This window comes from Dermacentor albipictus, chromosome 5 (genome assembly GCF_038994185.2).
Source record: "Dermacentor albipictus isolate Rhodes 1998 colony chromosome 5, USDA_Dalb.pri_finalv2, whole genome shotgun sequence".
NCBI classification, from domain to species: Eukaryota; Metazoa; Arthropoda; class Arachnida; order Ixodida; family Ixodidae; genus Dermacentor; species Dermacentor albipictus.
In genome coordinates, this window is record NC_091825.1 from 105,475,411 (window position 1) to 105,491,617 (window position 16,207).

Below are 16,207 nucleotides of genomic sequence, written 5' to 3' on the forward strand. Positions count from 1 at the left end.
ACGCCTTCGTAATTCTTTCAAAATTAATGTAATTCTGGATAGTCAGCATAATTTTATTATAAAATATTTTTGTATTTATATAGCTTAAGAAATAAGGTTAAATTATTTCTTACTTGCTGCCTGCGTAACTACGGTGCGGCTTCAGTCTACTTCTTTTCAGTCGGAATCGGCTTCAAGATGGTAGGTGAATGTTGCGATTCCTTTTTCAATCAACTTTAATCGGCTGAAATTTCGGTTTATTTTGCTTGATGAGAAAATCAGACAAGGGTTTATATGCTTTGTAACATATTTCAATCTGTTTTGTTTCATTTGAGTTTTCCCGCACACTCTCATTACATCGTGTTCTCTGCTGCAGTCTCTTGTGATTCCTGACAAGTTTCAACACATTCTTCGTGTTTTGAACACGAACATCGATGGAAGGCGTAAGGTGATGTTCGCCCTCACTGCCATCAAGGTATTGTCTTACTTGTGTCGTAGCTAATAGCTGCAAAAAACTTCTGTCGTTCGCGGCGTCTGTCACTATATCGCTGTTGCATGCAGGGTGTCGGTCGCCGGTTCTCCAACATCGTGTGCAAGAAGGCCGATGTGGACCTGAACAAGCGTGCTGGAGAACTTAGCGACGAGGAGGTAAGCATTTTGGCGAAGAACAAAGCACGTTCTGTTGAACGTGCTTTACTGTGACGTCGACATTATGCGTCGTTTCTCTTCTGCGCAGGTGGAGAAGCTCATCACCATCATGTCGAACCCCCGGCAGTACAAGATCCCCGACTGGTTCCTCAACAGGCAGAAGGATATCAAGGACGGCAAATACAGTCAAGTTACGTCCAACGCGCTCGAGAACAAGCTCCGTGAGGACCTCGAGAGACTGAAGAAGATCCGTGCCCACCGCGGTCTTCGACACTTCTGGGGGTGCGTACTAGCAGCCAGCTTGATTTGCGCCTCAAGCGTGTGGGGTTGTGTTAACGCTTCGTTAAAACAAAGAAAAGGAATGCCGTCGTCATGCCATGACCAACATGTCTGCTTCAAACACATGCATTACTAATACGGAGACGATACCCTTACTTATTGACACCCGGGTGATGACATGAGCGGTTGTTTTAGTGCATAAATATGGTTGTTGATGATAGTCGCCCTTTGAAGGTTGGGATATGGTTGCAGTAAAATGTTGAATACCCATTTGTTTAGTGAAATCGGCAAGGTGGAGGATGTTTAACCCCATTATGCGTTATTTCTTTCCAACGAAAATTTAGTTCTGCCACATTTCTTGCACCATCAGAATCATAAAAAGCATCAAGCTGCAGAACCTATTACGAATTTTCCATTCTACAGTGTGCATTTCTGTCAAGTTGACAAAATGTAGTCTCCTTGCACACTTCTACAGAAACGCAAGTTACGGTGAACCTGCTAAATTACATTCTAACACTGACAGTTAACACCCAGCATTCAACCAGAGCACTTCACACATATTATTATTTCAGCACAGGTCCAATCAGAAGTGTTTCAGGCTTTTTGAATGCATAGTGTAACCACACAAACGACAACAGACGAAGAAGGAAACACACTGGGCAAGCGTGGAACTTCAACTCGCTTGTCCAGTGTGTTTGTCTTCGTCCGTTGTCGTTTGCACGGTTACACCATGCATTCAAATATTGACGACCAACTAGCCCGCCTTTCTCTGTTGCGTGTGTTTCAAGATGCATGCAACATGTTTCAAATATCTTTATCTATGCTTTCGATGCAAGTATCTTGGTTCAGTGTGTGAGGGGGTAAATCAATGGGAATATTGTCTACTTGGGGAATGGGTTAGAGCGTGAAGCTACAGCGAAAGCCCATACAGGTTCCGAGAAAAGGCTTTGTACTTAAAAAATACATTTTGGTTTTGGAATGGAACTTGGCACCATTGCCTCGCTGAGGCAAGTTGCTCTGCCAACTGAGCTAATGTTTTGTTGAGTATTTGTTGGGTAGCTGAAGTGGAAAAGGATGCTTTGCGGCAAAGCATGTTTCAATGCTGTGGTCATGGCTCCGCTCAGATAGACAGAAAGTATGTTGCCAGATTATTTTGCTACTGAAGTCAAAGTACGTCTCTCCATCAGCTCTCACTAACCCATAGTTTTTTAAGAAACTTGATGCACTGAAGTCCTTACTTTGAAAGTATTGACACATGTACTTATCGTTATCGGGCAACCACGTTTCGCCGCCTAACATGTAATCGCACAGCGTGGAACGCGCCTGCATGTATCCGAAGTTTCTGGAAAGTTATCGATGCTTCTATCCGCTGTCTGTTGTCACCGGGACACCAGACTGTTCTGTCTGCTGTCTGTTGTCGCCTGACGTCAGGTGATGAAATCTGAATTCATCACCTGACGCGAATGGTGTAGAACATTGTGGAAGGCACGCGGGTTTGAACGATTAGTCTGGAACATTCGACGACTGCTCTATAAAAGCCGACGCGCTTGACCTGCTAATCAGATTTTCGACGATCACCATTCGCCGCTATTGTTGTGCTTTAAGTGTTGCCTGTTTTGTGGGCACAGGTTCGCCCAATAAAAGCTAGTTTTTTCCTTCACAGTACTGCTACTGTGTTCGTTAACGTCGCTACCACATGACAGTATGCAGGCTGGTAATCCACATTATTTTCACCTTTTCAATTTTTGAGAGAGCACAATGCATATAATTGTACTGTAGTTCTGTCTAGTTAATGCAAAAGTTAGCACTGACAGTGTTGCCCTCTTCAAAACGTCTGGTTTATATACATGCCACGCAGGCACCAGAAGAAAAAAAATGTCATGGTTATCTGATGCATTCGGCAGAACTCATTTGGCTGAGAAATGCTTACTGTCGATGCTCTATCTTGTACAGTGCTCTATAATTGAAGTGTTTGAAACAGCCTTTTTGCAATCGGCATTTTGCTTTTGGGCTTCAGATTTGACATGCAATGGCGAAAGTTGCTATGGTCGGTTGCAACATTGTAAAAGACAGCAACAAGCTCTAGCTGATTGCGCCATAGTATGCTTGTTTTTCATTTCACTAACCATGAAGGCAGGTTTAAACATGCATATTTGTTTTTTATTTAGTACCTTCATGTTGCTTACTTCACCGACATTGTGACAGTGTCATTCAATTTGGAAGTGGGGCAGCTCTGCCAAAAAAACAAAAAAAGGTTAAGGCACATAAATGAATGAATGTAAAATGTTGTGCTCATGTAGCACAGGTACCACACATGGTTTTCCTTTTTTCTTTTTTTTTCTGTGATGAAGAGTGGTATTTTAAATTTGGTAAAATTTTTTCACTTTTTTTTTTTACCTCTGTGCAGCCTGCGTGTGAGGGGCCAGCACACAAAGACCACTGGCAGGAGGGGAAGGACTGTTGGTGTGTCCAAGAAGAAGAACTAGGCTGTTGCCAAATAAAACATTCACAGGCAATTTCAGTGTTTGTGCTCTTATGCATGGGTCCTCTTCAACCTACTACAATGAGTGGCTGTGGATTCTGTTACTTGGACAACCTAGCCAACAGCACTGCCTGATGCCAAAATATTGCTAGGCTCAAAATAAAGGATTGGCTTTGGATATTGCACTGTCAAAATCGGTTCAGACTGGTCGAATATCCAAGACTGGCTGCTATTCTTTGTCAAAGAGGGTTGCCCATTATAGAGTGAGGGCCAAAATCCCGAATTAAACTGATGCTATCCAATTGCACAACAGGAACAGGTAGGCTTAATATATTTTGAAGGGAGAACATCTGAAACTGCAAAGTGGTCACTGGCAGTGAAGGATTGGCATGTCGGAAGTAAACAAAAATTAGTTGGCAATGCTATCTTGCTTGTTGCAGCACCTATACTTGTAGTGAGGCATGTATGGGAGAAGGCTAGGTTACTCTAGTGCTGCACTCCTAGTGTTTGTAGGCTCTAATAGCAGAATAAGGTCAATTCACAGACAGTGAAATGCACAATGGCAACTTCGAATAGTCGTTTCGGAGTGGTCTAGGCCGCTCTTTTGCCTTCGACCGGTCCAAAGGAAGTGTGCACCTTGCATTTGGCAGGCTCTTTTTGATTGCTTGTGTCAGGTGCTCTTAGCCCTGTCATTGGAGCAGTTGTTGAGATAGAGTTTCCCACCACGTCATCGCAACATGGCATCGCCTCTTTTCAGTGAAAGTCCACTGTAACATAGGTCACTGCATGCTGGCACCTCGAAACGAATGCTTGTCCCAATGGCACATCTGTCATTTTTACGGGAACATTGACTGGGTTAAATCAGTTGCGTAGTCGTACATTTTCACCTTCGCCAATTTCTGAGAGCAAGTCAGGTTCGACTTGCATGCTTGTCCTCCAAGGAACACTAGGTGCGCCTGACTTCGATTCAACGGATGAAGGCGACCAGTATGAGCTTGGCCGTCTGCGATTTATAAAATCGAGAGCAGAAAGTACTCGGTATATACCAAACAGCCAGACAAGCCTGATATAGTGTTTCTAATAAGCTGAATGATGGTTCACTGCATGTGTGTCTGTGCAAAGTGCGAACTGCTGTCCTCATCATTCACTACCCTTCCCAAGTGCAATGTGGCCAAATGGGCTCGGCCTGGTAAACCTCCCTGCCTTTTCCTTATGACCTCTCTTTCTCTCTGAAAAAGGATATTGCAGAAATTCTATGCAACAGTGACAGCTATTGCACCTAAATAGTATATTGTGAACTTACTTTTGAAGAGGCATAAATATGTTCCTTATGAATACCTGTTTTAACACTATGAACCAAAAGCCAAAGATGTCCTCCCATACTGTGTTGCACTTTACTAATAATCTACCAAATAGATTGTTCCTTAAATTATCTGAAACTGCATTTGTTCATGCAACAATGAATGATTGCAATGAACACTACGCCTCGGGCGCCACTGAAATCCACCTAGCGGACGCTTCGAACAGTACACGCGGGAGCAGTAGCAGACGACAACCCTTTGCAGCAAGGATGGCTGAAGTTCGCAGCTGCGATTTCTCCTTTGTTCGGGTGCCAGGCTGCTGCTTCTGCGGTGACAGCTGTAGGGAAGATGCTGACCTCTGTGCGAGTAGGTATGAACACGATGTTACCGGTGTTTGGGACAACATGGTCCACATACGTGCAAGGTGTGTCCCGCACACAAACGCCATGAACCCCATTTACATGACTTCGAGCTCATGTTCACTAGCCGATAAATTTTGTCGAGTGATGCGATCTCTCGATGGTTTTTTTTTTTTCTACCCTTGCCGCAATGCTGCTTCTGTACTGTGGGGATGCGCGACTCTCGCGCGTCCCCTGATGTTTTTCCCGCATAGCACGTCTCCTGTACTCCCGCTTCGCCGTGTGGCCTGCGTGACGCCCGCGCGGTCGATGTGGTTGAAGCGCAGTGCGAGAGATGGCGCGACTGTTGCGCTGCTAACGCCGCCGACAGGCAAGGTTACCTGGGCGCCGAAAGGAAGGCGCTTGCTCTCTTGGGTTCGAGACAGCAAGCAGCACGAATGTGCCGTGCCGCACGTGCAGCGACCCTCTTTCCCGGCGGATCGGCTAACAGCGAGGACGTCCCGCGCCGACCCATGCTTCTGCGAGACCGCCTCGCGTGGCCGCCTTCGAACGCGCCATGATTCGCGTGACCGAACACGCAAACGACCAGGCGTTGGGATCCAGCATGGGGCGAACATATTCGCTCGCTTCCGGTCGCGGTAAGTCGGACTTCTAGATTTGTCGCGCGCCCATCGGCATGTTTTGTGGATAGCAACTCGGCTAGCGGGCATCGATCGATGAAAGGTGCAATAAATGCCCTTGTGATTGTTCGCACTACTGTGTTGTCGTTCCTTTGCCCCAAGAGTACGGTGTGAGAATCCCACAGTACCTGAATAATAAGCACCCGTCGTTAGTGCAGACTTATATCAAATAAACCCGCACGGTGCAATCTCTGCATATGCCGCGGTTGTGATTTTTCTGCCAATGAATACATGTGACATCGCCGAATAAGTGCAGTCGAAGTCGCCTCAAGAAGAGTAATGGCCAATTTATTGATGGAAACGCGTACAATAGCCAACGAAGTTACCAAACACACAGGTTAATAAAAGCGCGTGTTAGCGCTGTACCGCCGATGCAATTCTGCTGCATACGCCGATAAACTACCGTTCCCGCTGCAGTTTGCGCAATTTTAAATTCCCCAAGGGAGCTGCTTGGAAACGTACAAAGCTAAAGACTGACTAACTTTTCAGTACTTTTTTATATTACTATAGAGAGGTGCCACATGATATAGTTAAAGGCAGAGCAGTGCCAGTCAAAGTAGATGAGCGCTGGCGGCAAGGCCCGGTTCAGTCGTCGGCAGCGTAAGTATAAGAAAGAATTCAGTTGTGTACAAAACTCGCATGCAAGAAGGGACTACGTTGTGAAACAAACAAATCACTTGGCGTGTTAAGCTTGCTCGGGCAGCATCGAGATGTGATGACTTCCCAAACGGGACGCGAACTTTTCAGCGAGAAACGGAACAAAAATACCATATGCAGCAGCTATTAGCAATTCTCGCCCTGAACTACCTATTTTCTAAGCACATTTCCAAAACCTCAAACAATATCTAAGATGCCATCGGGCGAAAAGAATAAAGCAGTTAAAGAAGCACTTCCTTGGTATCATTCCGATAAGACACTGCGTGATTTATATACCCTTTGCAAACAAGGCAGGGTGAAAACTTTGCAGCTCAAAAGAATCAAGAGTTGTGCATGGAGCAACAGTTAAACATGTGCGAAGCCACGCATAAAATAGATGTAAAAAACATGAAGTGCGCGACAGCTGGTGCGAGGATTTACCGCGTCACATGAAACCAACAATTTCAGTTCTTGCAAACTTCAGTAGCTTTAACATACAACGCAATGCGCTCATGCAGTCGTGCTGCCTAGCTAGCGCAACGCGGTAAAGAAGCGGAAAACAATATAAGCGGCAACCAGCTTTGCGAACTTTAGCGAAATGCCTTTAAACCTCATGCTGCACTGCAGACGAACTTCGTTGCTCATGAGTCTAACCACGATCGAGTGGAAAAAGAACACCGACGAAACAAAGGAAAGGATGAGAACAAGAAATTTCCCTTCGAAGCGACGATGCATTTTTGCTACCGTTGCTCTCGCTGATGAGGCTTTGCCGGAAATGATTCGAACAGTATCGCTGGGAAATTTTCACCGGTATTTGAGCCCCCCACCCTGCAACAATTCTTCTTCGACATTCCCTGAAGCTTTGGCCACCCCACACGTGCGAATGGTGTTGCCTATCTTGCTCTGAAAACGTGAATAAGACAGAGATCGTAGACAGAGAAGCACGATCAACGACACGACAAACTACGGCGCGCGCCAGGCTCCTCTCCCGCGTGTTCTGCGCAAGGCCGCCACCAGTGGCGCGTCCGTCGGCGTGCACGGCGAGTTACAATAATGCTCAGCAAATCATATTGACTGCAAAAAAGATGGGGACAGAGGAAGAAAACACATAAACAGCACGGGCGGTAACTTTCAACTGTTTTATTCATAGCAGCCAGTGGGCATATATAGGCAAAAAGAACATGCGCAAATCGCAGCAAACTGCGATTCTTGTTTACACCAAGCCGTATGCCAAATGCAATGTAGGAGTTGTGTATGAAATCCCCCTGGCGTGTGGCAAGTCCTACATAGGGCAGACTGGACAGTGCCTAAATGATCGAGCCAGGGAGCATGAACAAGAGTTAATGAAAGATGAATTGGCGCACTTACCTGCGCACTGCAATGCCTGTCGCTGTGCACCTCTTTTTGAGGAGATAAAGATTCTGGGAAGAAGCCATGACCAGACTGCACGTGAACTGATGGAGGCTTACCACATAAAAAAAAAAAAAAGAAAGGCCATGATTGTGTTAGCGATTCCTCCATTAGGTTGTTTCAAGCGGAAATAGATTTTTTTGATAATTGGTTGCCACGCTAAGCTGATGTGCATTCTTGTTTGCTGCGATCTGCGCATGATCTTTTTGCCTATATATGCCCACTGGCTGCTATGAATAAAACAGTTGAAAGTTACCGCCCGTGCTGTTTATGTGTTTTCTTCCTCTGTCCCCGTCTTTTTTGCGGTCAATATGATTTGCAGTAAGTACCAACTAGGCCAAACTGAAGTTCTTCTGAATAATGCTCAGGTTTTGAAAAAATCCTACACTTGGTGATTGAAAAGTACAGTTTATGCTGAAAAAAGGCCCCACTGTAACTCATCTCATCTGTAAACACAGGCTGTGTAAATATTCAACATTTCAAATACAATTTCAATGTGAATATTCAAAGTTGTTGTATATTTATTTCTGTACATACACAAGTGGCAACACCTATCGGAGTCTACAACGAGAAAGGCAAATAAATGGCGACAACTGTTCTGAATGGTTCTCAAACAGCTAGGGAAGCTTCAGTTGCTGTGCAAATACATAGAGTAGCTATATTCTGCTCAACAATTACCAGTCATTCTACAACAATTTGTCTACATTATGCTGCTTACAAGTTTGTTCTCAATTTAGCCAAATCAATTTATTATTTGGATAATCTTCCCCATGTTTGAGTCCCTATAAAACAATGTGTGGCATTGTATAACATGCTCCAACAAACAGCATTCTACGTGGTTGCACGTGCTGCTCCCATGTTTTATCAGTCATTGTGATGGTGCGCCAGACATCCAGTTCTGAAAAGCACTGCATGCATGAATTATGTAAATAAGCAGTATTCTTTTACGAAAGGTACTCCACGTGACTTTTACATTAAAGATGAGAAAATATTTAGTATTTGATTCCATATTTGAAATTTTCTCAAATACTCATATCCAATTTGAAAATTTTGCTATTCAAGCACCCCTATAGTAAAAATATCTGTAGAGCTATTCAATCACCTAATGTTGCAACTTGTCAAAATTACGAAAACTAAAAAAAAGGGGGGGGGGGGTTACGTGCCAAAACCACTTTCTGATTATGAGGCACGCCGTAGTGGAGGACTCCAGAAATTTCGACCACCTGGGGTTCTTTAACGTGAACCTCAATTTAAGCACATGGGTGTTTTTGCATTTCGCCCTCATCGAAATGCTGCCGCCGTGGCTGGGATTCTGTCCCGAAAGTTACAAAAACTCTCAAGGTTATCTCTCCAATTCTTTTGTAGAATAGAATATATGAATAAACAACTACATCTGAGCAAGTGCTTTTCAAACCTAATGTGGCATCACTAGCCTTTTGTTTGTGCATCTTTTCTGGCTAACCGACAAGAGTGACCAATTTATTATTCCAGAATTGTAATGTTCCAATCTAAGTTAATACTGGCATGATAGCTATGCATTGTCATGTACAATATATTCTCACGTAACGGTCACAATACTGTTTCTCAGTCTTGGAGTTTCTTAAATGCAGTGCATACAAAATTTGGAAAGCAGTGTCACACACACACAGGATAGTGAGAAGGCATGATCAGACAATCCGCAGCGTTCCTGGATACAAGTGTCACTAAAGGTTCACAAGCTTACCTTCACTAGCCTATTGACAACAAAAAGGTAAGCAGACTAAGAGGAGCCAATTGCACTATTTGGTAAGTCCCCATGCATCATGCCAATACTGGTCAAAGATGGAACAGCACATGCTGCATTGCGAGCTACAGTGCAACCACAGCACGAGTGGTTGACAAGATGCGCTTAGAAGTAGGGTGCAGCCCACACTTTTCTAGTTTACGTACCAAATATAGGGGTGTGGTATTTTAGAAAGAAAGTTATCTCTGAGCAACACCATATTGTCTGGCCTGTTGGTCAGCAGCATAACACTGGGCCACTGCAGCAGCTTAAGTATTTTGTGGGGAACCTGTGAGGACTTTTGATGGCTTCATTATGAGCTCGTGATTATTTTGTGCAAACTTTGTCAAACCCCTACATCTGTACACTGTTCATTAACACTCAATGTCTACTACACTGTTGTGAGGGAGACCCCATAACAGCAATCACAGTAAAAACCGCGAAATGCGAAGGTTGTGGGTTCGGTTCCCACCTGCGGCAAGTCGTTTTTTCATCCACTTTATTTCCATTAATTTATCGTTTCTTTATTTAATTTATTAGGCACAAGTAATTTCCTCTATGTTATCCTTGGTGTCAGTGTTTGTTGGCTTCTTATGATATAACTAATAAAAATCGGGCCCCTCGGTTGACCCCCTTTCTTCTCGTTGATCACAGAAAAAAGGCACACAAAGATCCAGTGTCCTGTTTGGTCAGAAGAGCTGTTGCTCCCTGGTGTGTTTTATTTATTTGTGGTGTGGTGGCACTATAAACAAGGGTACGCTGGGTGGCAATGGGGGTGGAGGAGGTCAGACTGTCCCTTCAGACAAATCCAAAGTTCTTGGTGCGAATGGCCATCTGGATCTTGGCTCGTAGCACAGCCTTGGATGAGTACAGCGGTAGGTATAGTCTGGAAATGCATGTGTTGGCCGTTGGCAGGTGGTGGTCGTCCGGGGGCCTGATGGTGATACTTGGCATGGGCTGAAAGCCTTCTTCGCTGGCTGGCAGGGCTGGGCTGCCTGTCCAGAAGTACACCTGAGGAACAGATAGAGTAAACTTGCATCACGTTTCTGCTCGAAACCAAGTTAACAATAATGATTCACCCTTTACGGACAAATGTTGCATACAAGTTGCAGGCTCTGTTTTGAGTATGCAGTTTTTTGCTACACGCGCTTGGCCATTACTGAATGACGGGCAGCTAGCTTCATTTGGTGGGTTAGAGCAAAAACGGAAGGAACAAATTTAGTGCGTGACTCGCTTTCTTTTGAGAGTAGTCAGAGGAGGAAGACGAATGCAAGATCGCTGGCTGTCTGTACAAGTTCAACCAGTAGCTATAAGTGGCTACTGGTTCCGGTGCCACCGTCTGTCGGGCATCGTTTTACTCAGCAACGGCAGCAAAGGGCGATGATGGCATATGCAAGGTCACTACTCTCTTGGTTGCATGGTGGGAGATTTCAATTTCTAAAAAGGTATTCGGACCCTTCAGATACAATTTTCTCGTAAACTAAGTCTTTTCTTGGCACGAAACAAGCGTTGCGACGTTTCTGGAATTTAAATGGTCCAAGTCGACTTCATATTTGCCTTTAGTGTCCCTTTAAGCACATTAAAGCACCCCTGCTTTTACAGAAGCATGACCAGGAACTTAATGTATGTTCATAAGAAAAGAGAAAAAATAATACGTACCAGATCCTGCTTCTCCTGGTTTGGCATTTTTTCCATCATAGACCAGAACCAGCGCTTGAACCTAAAGATTTTGTCACTGCTCTCCTCTGCGAAAAAAAGGGGACACATCAGCACATCATTGCAGAACTACTGTACCTACACGAACACAGCACCAGCCTAGTCACAATATTAACAGAACAGTCATCACTCATTACAACATATAGTGCACTTACTGCTCTCATCATTGAATGATGTGTAACTGATGAGTGCCTGTACATTGACTTCACCGACACCATTGAGTAACAGCCTGAAGTCTTCTGCTGTGAGACCTTCCAAAGTGTTGTTGGGAAGCACATCGTACACTCCCATGCGAATTGCCTGAAAAAGAAGACAAGGAAAAATGATGCATCAATCGCAGAGACTGTCCACCCTCGGCTTTATTTCTCTCTCTGTTGTATACGAGTGCAAAAATTAACCACTTGCTCCTTTAGAGAAAGTGCACTACGAAATGTGACTTGGCCACGAACAGGGAAGAAGAAATGTGTTTTATTCTTACCCCAAGGGCCCGTTCCTGTGACTTTATCATTCTGTACTCAGCATAGCGTCGAACATAGAGGTAGACATTGGTGGCGGTCACTTCCTGTTCCCTGCCTCCTGGGATCAGCTCCACAGTGCCTCCACCCTAGACCACAGGGGTGCAGAAGACATGCAGTCAGCACAAAGTATGGCCACTGCCAATACAGACAATGACCATCATTTCACTGCTAATGATGCACACATGGTCATAATGCACATGTTCTTGCATAGTGTCCGCAACAATGCATACACTGCTTACTTGCTTTATTACGTAGTTCAAATAATGCCAATCATATACAATTATTTCTTACCTACAGTAACATGCAGCCGAGAAATCTGGGGTTTAGTTTAGCATGAATGAGGGTCTTTCACCCAGTTGCAATAGGTACATTTTAACCAGTTGATAAGAGTTACAATTTCCAAATTCAGATGAACTAACAGAATCAAACAAAAGCAGACTATTCTACTTGAATTTTCTAGTAAAAAGAACCAAACCAGCGTCCTTTATACAACTTCATCTTATCAAGGTTTGTGCTATGTCAACAAATGGATTAGTATTGGCAGTCCCTTTACATCAAAATAGGGACAAAAGTTAATAACTCATGGGTTTTAACAACCAACATGCAATGCAATGGCCAATGGCCAATGGGTTATTAGGGACGACATGTTGGATGGCTCTGTATCAACTTTGAGCATGCACTAGCGTTCTTGCATTCTGCCTACATTAGAATGCAGCAGCAGCAGCAGATCTCAGAACTTGACTTTTAAACATTAGGGCTAAGCGATTCTTGAGTGACTCGGCATGTGGCGGCAGATGCTCCAGCTTACATGGAACAATGCTGTGACTGACGAAGCAGTGCCCATGAGCATGTGTCAATTTTGTGTAATCAAACAATAAATACCCACATATACTGTTGGCTCATTTGTAAAGCACACAGACCTCTTAATAAAGTAGCACATGATTTTCCATGGCTTCCTTGAATTTCTTAAATTTCTGGTCTATGGCATACCAAATTCTTCGGCTACTGGGTATCTGCCGTTGCAACACAGGGGGGCACAGAATGTGCATAGAATGTGCCAACTACTTTCTGCGTACACGTCTCTTCCCCATTCACCCCCTTCACAAACACCAAACTTCACTTTCGACTTTGCGACATCACTGTGTTGATGCCCCAATCTGTACGTCGACTTGAATCAATTCAAGAAATCGGAACTCATACTCAGCAGCACCTTGTGACATGACCAGTGAGTCACCACAGTGGATGTGGGTTGAAAAAAAAAAAAGTAGCTCTGGCAATCTCAAGAGACAACAGCATCAGAGAGTGGCAACTCTTGCACTGTCATTATCTCAAAGGTCACGTTGCTCACCTCCTCAGGACACAGGTCGATGCAGAAGGTCAGGTCAAGGGCAGAGAACACGGTGCTCGAGTCCCGCGATTCTGCCTCCAGTACCAGCTGGCGCAGAGACTCGTACAGCAGGGGGTCGAAAAATGCCAGGTCGTGCCAACCAATGCGTTTATTCAATATGTACTTGATGACGTGCCGGTTCAAAGAGATGGGGCACAGCTCATTCTGTAGCAGGCACAGCCCGACAATCCTGCATCAGAATTCGGAGAAAGTTTACTTTCGAGTGAAGACACAGCACAATTTAATAAATTTTTCTAGTTTCCAGTCCCCATCAGAAATCTGCAAGACAGTACAAGGGAGCCTAAGAAATATTGCACCTAAAGGGTTTTGCATACCCAAAACCCTATACCCTGTGCTTGCGTTTTTTAAGCCTGATAGCGTTAAGGAGCCCGTGTCGCAGAAAATCCGGTGTTGGCGCCTCCACTGGCGTCTCTGTCCTAGCAAATCATCTCGAACCACGCATTCTGATCCACACAGGCCCTCTGCATGGCGCATAGGTGTATCTGTTACGTGGAAACTCAAGCACAAACCCCTTTTAATGTGATAGCGTTTTCCAGCTGCCATTTGAAGTCTGTCTTAGTAGAAACGGCGCAGCCCGCTCAGTTCCTTGCAACACCATCAAAACAAGAACCACAATGTTCACCGCCAGTGTTTCCAGGAAAACATTACGGTTACATAAGCTGCAGTTGCTGACAAGCATGAGAAGCAGTCGGGGATAGTTGAACACTATCGCATTCCACTCAACGGCAAAGCTTCAGCGTCCTCTAAATGTTTTTGTACTCCTTTTGTGTCTTTTTGTGTCCTTTTGTATACCTCCTTGCATTCTTTTCTATACCATTTTTCTCTGCGTCCCCCAACTTTGGGTGTGCAAAATTTAAAACTCCCTACAACTGCTGACACTTATTCTTTAGGGGGGAAGAGGAGCACCAAGGAGGACATGGAAATGCCCTTTCAAGTTCTCTTCAGTGCCATCCTAGTTGGCAACCGCAACCCCCTAGTCTCAAATGGTTTTTGGCCACATATATATAGTCTCCTGTTAACTCTAGTTGATTACATTTTTCTGTGACCATATTTATTCGAATCTAGGCCGACAGTTTCTTTCAAATAATCATATACCAAGCTCTAGGGTTGGCTTAGATTCGAGGATCTTAAAGAAGATGCTAGTTTGTAATTAAAAATTATAAATATCGTGCATAGCTAGCGTCATCTACAAAAGTCAGTATCGCAGCCGCTATTAGCCGCGCCAGTAGCCAGCTGAAGTACACGAGCGACGCCGCTACTTTGACGTGTGTCGTATCGGCATGCGGTGTGGCCCATAGCGTGGTGTTATCATAATGGCACCATGCAGGTGATGCCACTACAGTGACGCTTTCAAACGAAAAGTTGTGCTAGCCGCAGAGACGTTCAAGCCGTGCGGAACTTCGGCATCGATGAGAAAAATTTGAGATTCTTCTTGCGTGTGCCGCAGCGAGGAGATGGCAGCAATAAGGAAAATAAGTGTGTGATAACAGAGAGGAGCTGTTCACCGAGATCGTACCATGTTTCAATGCGTGCAAGCCGTGCATGGGCACGGCAGTGCGAGCTTGCACTTGTCCGCAAGCGTGCGTGGTCTGGGCTATAGCGACGAGGCTAGCAGCAATGATAATGCAGAGTGAGCTTGGCATGCTCATATTAAATAAATGCTGCTTGCATTTTGTCAACGCTGTCCTCACTTTTTTTTGTTTGGCCTACATTAGAGGCAAGGCTTTTTTTTTTTTGTTTTCCCTGGCTTCGGACATTTGGGGGCTGCTTAGAATCGGGGCCGGCCTAGATTCGAGTAAATACGGCAATTTGATTGCGACATGAAGTCTCGGCCCGCACCCATACTTTTTCATGGGCTAACACTTTCATTACTTTGACCAACAGGTATGGTTTGATGCCACTAGTAGCTTTAGTTGTCAAATGACACTCAGAAAGCTCATAAAATCGCACCCCCATGAGACTAAAGGGCGCACTGCTGCAAACCGTGTCATCACAAGTGAGATATGGGTTGTATCCTTCAATCATACTCTCGCCGACATCTATACATACCCTCACGAACAAAAACAAAAGCATGTTGCTACAAACTGTAGCACCAAAGGAGTAAGGTATATGTGACATTTTTGCTCACGTATGACTTCCTTTACTGCTTTAAAATTTTTCAGTTAAAGTTGCTAATTTGCAATTTTGCTAGGTGTGACCTACACATCTTGCTTGGCAAGTACGCCAGTCACAAGGGGCACTGCTGATTGCAATCGAACCCAATTGGGGTCGAATCACTTGATCGCAATTAGCATTTTTGCAGGCAATGGCAGTTGAGAAATAAATCCCAATTGGGCTTGATCATAATCTAAAGTGCCCCCTGTGGCTGGGCTAAAAGGACAGTTCCCATTTTTCACAACTACAGCTTCACTTGCACCAATGTCCAACGTTGTGCCACAATGCCCTATAGACACAAAAGCTGTAGATAACATATGGCCAACGCAATTACAGCCATGAGTAAGACATTGCCATGACTTGCCTGCCAACGTTCCGGAATGCATTCAGTCTGTCTGGCGTGCACTTTCCCTGGCGTGGAGCATAGAAACCTCTTTTGCCTGGCTGATACACGAGAGGGCTGCAGTCCTCGCCGTCGTCCTCTTCTTCCTCCGCATCACTGCGCCGTGCTGTCGTGCTCCGCCGGCCTCGCTCCCCAAGGCTGAACACATCCAGGTCCAGCAGAGTCTCCGCTTCCCTGTAAGGGCACCAAGGTGAGTTGAGTAAACGAGAGTAGCTGCAAACATGCCAAGAACTAAACTCATTGCAGCATGTTTCCAGCAGTGCAAGAGCGGCTTCATATTACAGTCAAACCTCACTGTAATGAAGTCATATCCATCAAAAGAATATCTTCATTTTATCCAATTTTCATTCTAAGCATAATTTCATTACATACTCATGTCGGTGAGAAACATTATAGATGTACTTAATTATTTGGTAAGATGCTAAGATTACTTAATTAATCACATCTTAACATATTTACAATATGTACTAGA

At 44.6% G+C, this 16,207-nt stretch overlaps 2 protein-coding genes across 12 annotated transcripts in view; one reads left to right on the forward strand and one right to left on the reverse strand.

Annotated features, from left to right (window-relative positions):
- The first annotated feature begins 119 nt into the window (after positions 1-119).
- On the forward strand, positions 120-3,422 carry RpS18 (ribosomal protein S18). Its single transcript, XM_065437023.2, has 5 exons — positions 120-180; positions 356-454; positions 541-627; positions 716-909; positions 3,314-3,422. Exons 1-5 carry the CDS (start codon positions 178-180, stop codon positions 3,390-3,392), a joined length of 462 nt encoding a protein of 153 aa, XP_065293095.1. The 5' UTR covers positions 120-177; the 3' UTR covers positions 3,393-3,422.
- A 6,793-nt stretch (positions 3,423-10,215) lies between these two features.
- hyd (E3 ubiquitin-protein ligase hyd) overlaps positions 10,216-16,207 on the reverse strand; it is a 149,105-nt gene continuing 143,113 nt past the window's right edge. For all 11 annotated transcript variants that reach the window (XM_065437002.2, XM_065437004.2, XM_065436999.2 and 8 more), the window contains 6 exons: positions 15,697-15,909; positions 13,119-13,347; positions 11,731-11,856; positions 11,408-11,552; positions 11,196-11,281; positions 10,216-10,547 (listed from right to left, as the gene is read on the reverse strand). In XM_065437002.2, the coding sequence (XP_065293074.1) occupies positions 10,335-10,547; positions 11,196-11,281; positions 11,408-11,552; positions 11,731-11,856; positions 13,119-13,347; positions 15,697-15,909 (1,012 nt within the window). In that variant the 3' untranslated portion in view covers positions 10,216-10,334. The remainder of the gene's footprint in view (positions 10,548-11,195; positions 11,282-11,407; positions 11,553-11,730; positions 11,857-13,118; positions 13,348-15,696; positions 15,910-16,207) is intronic.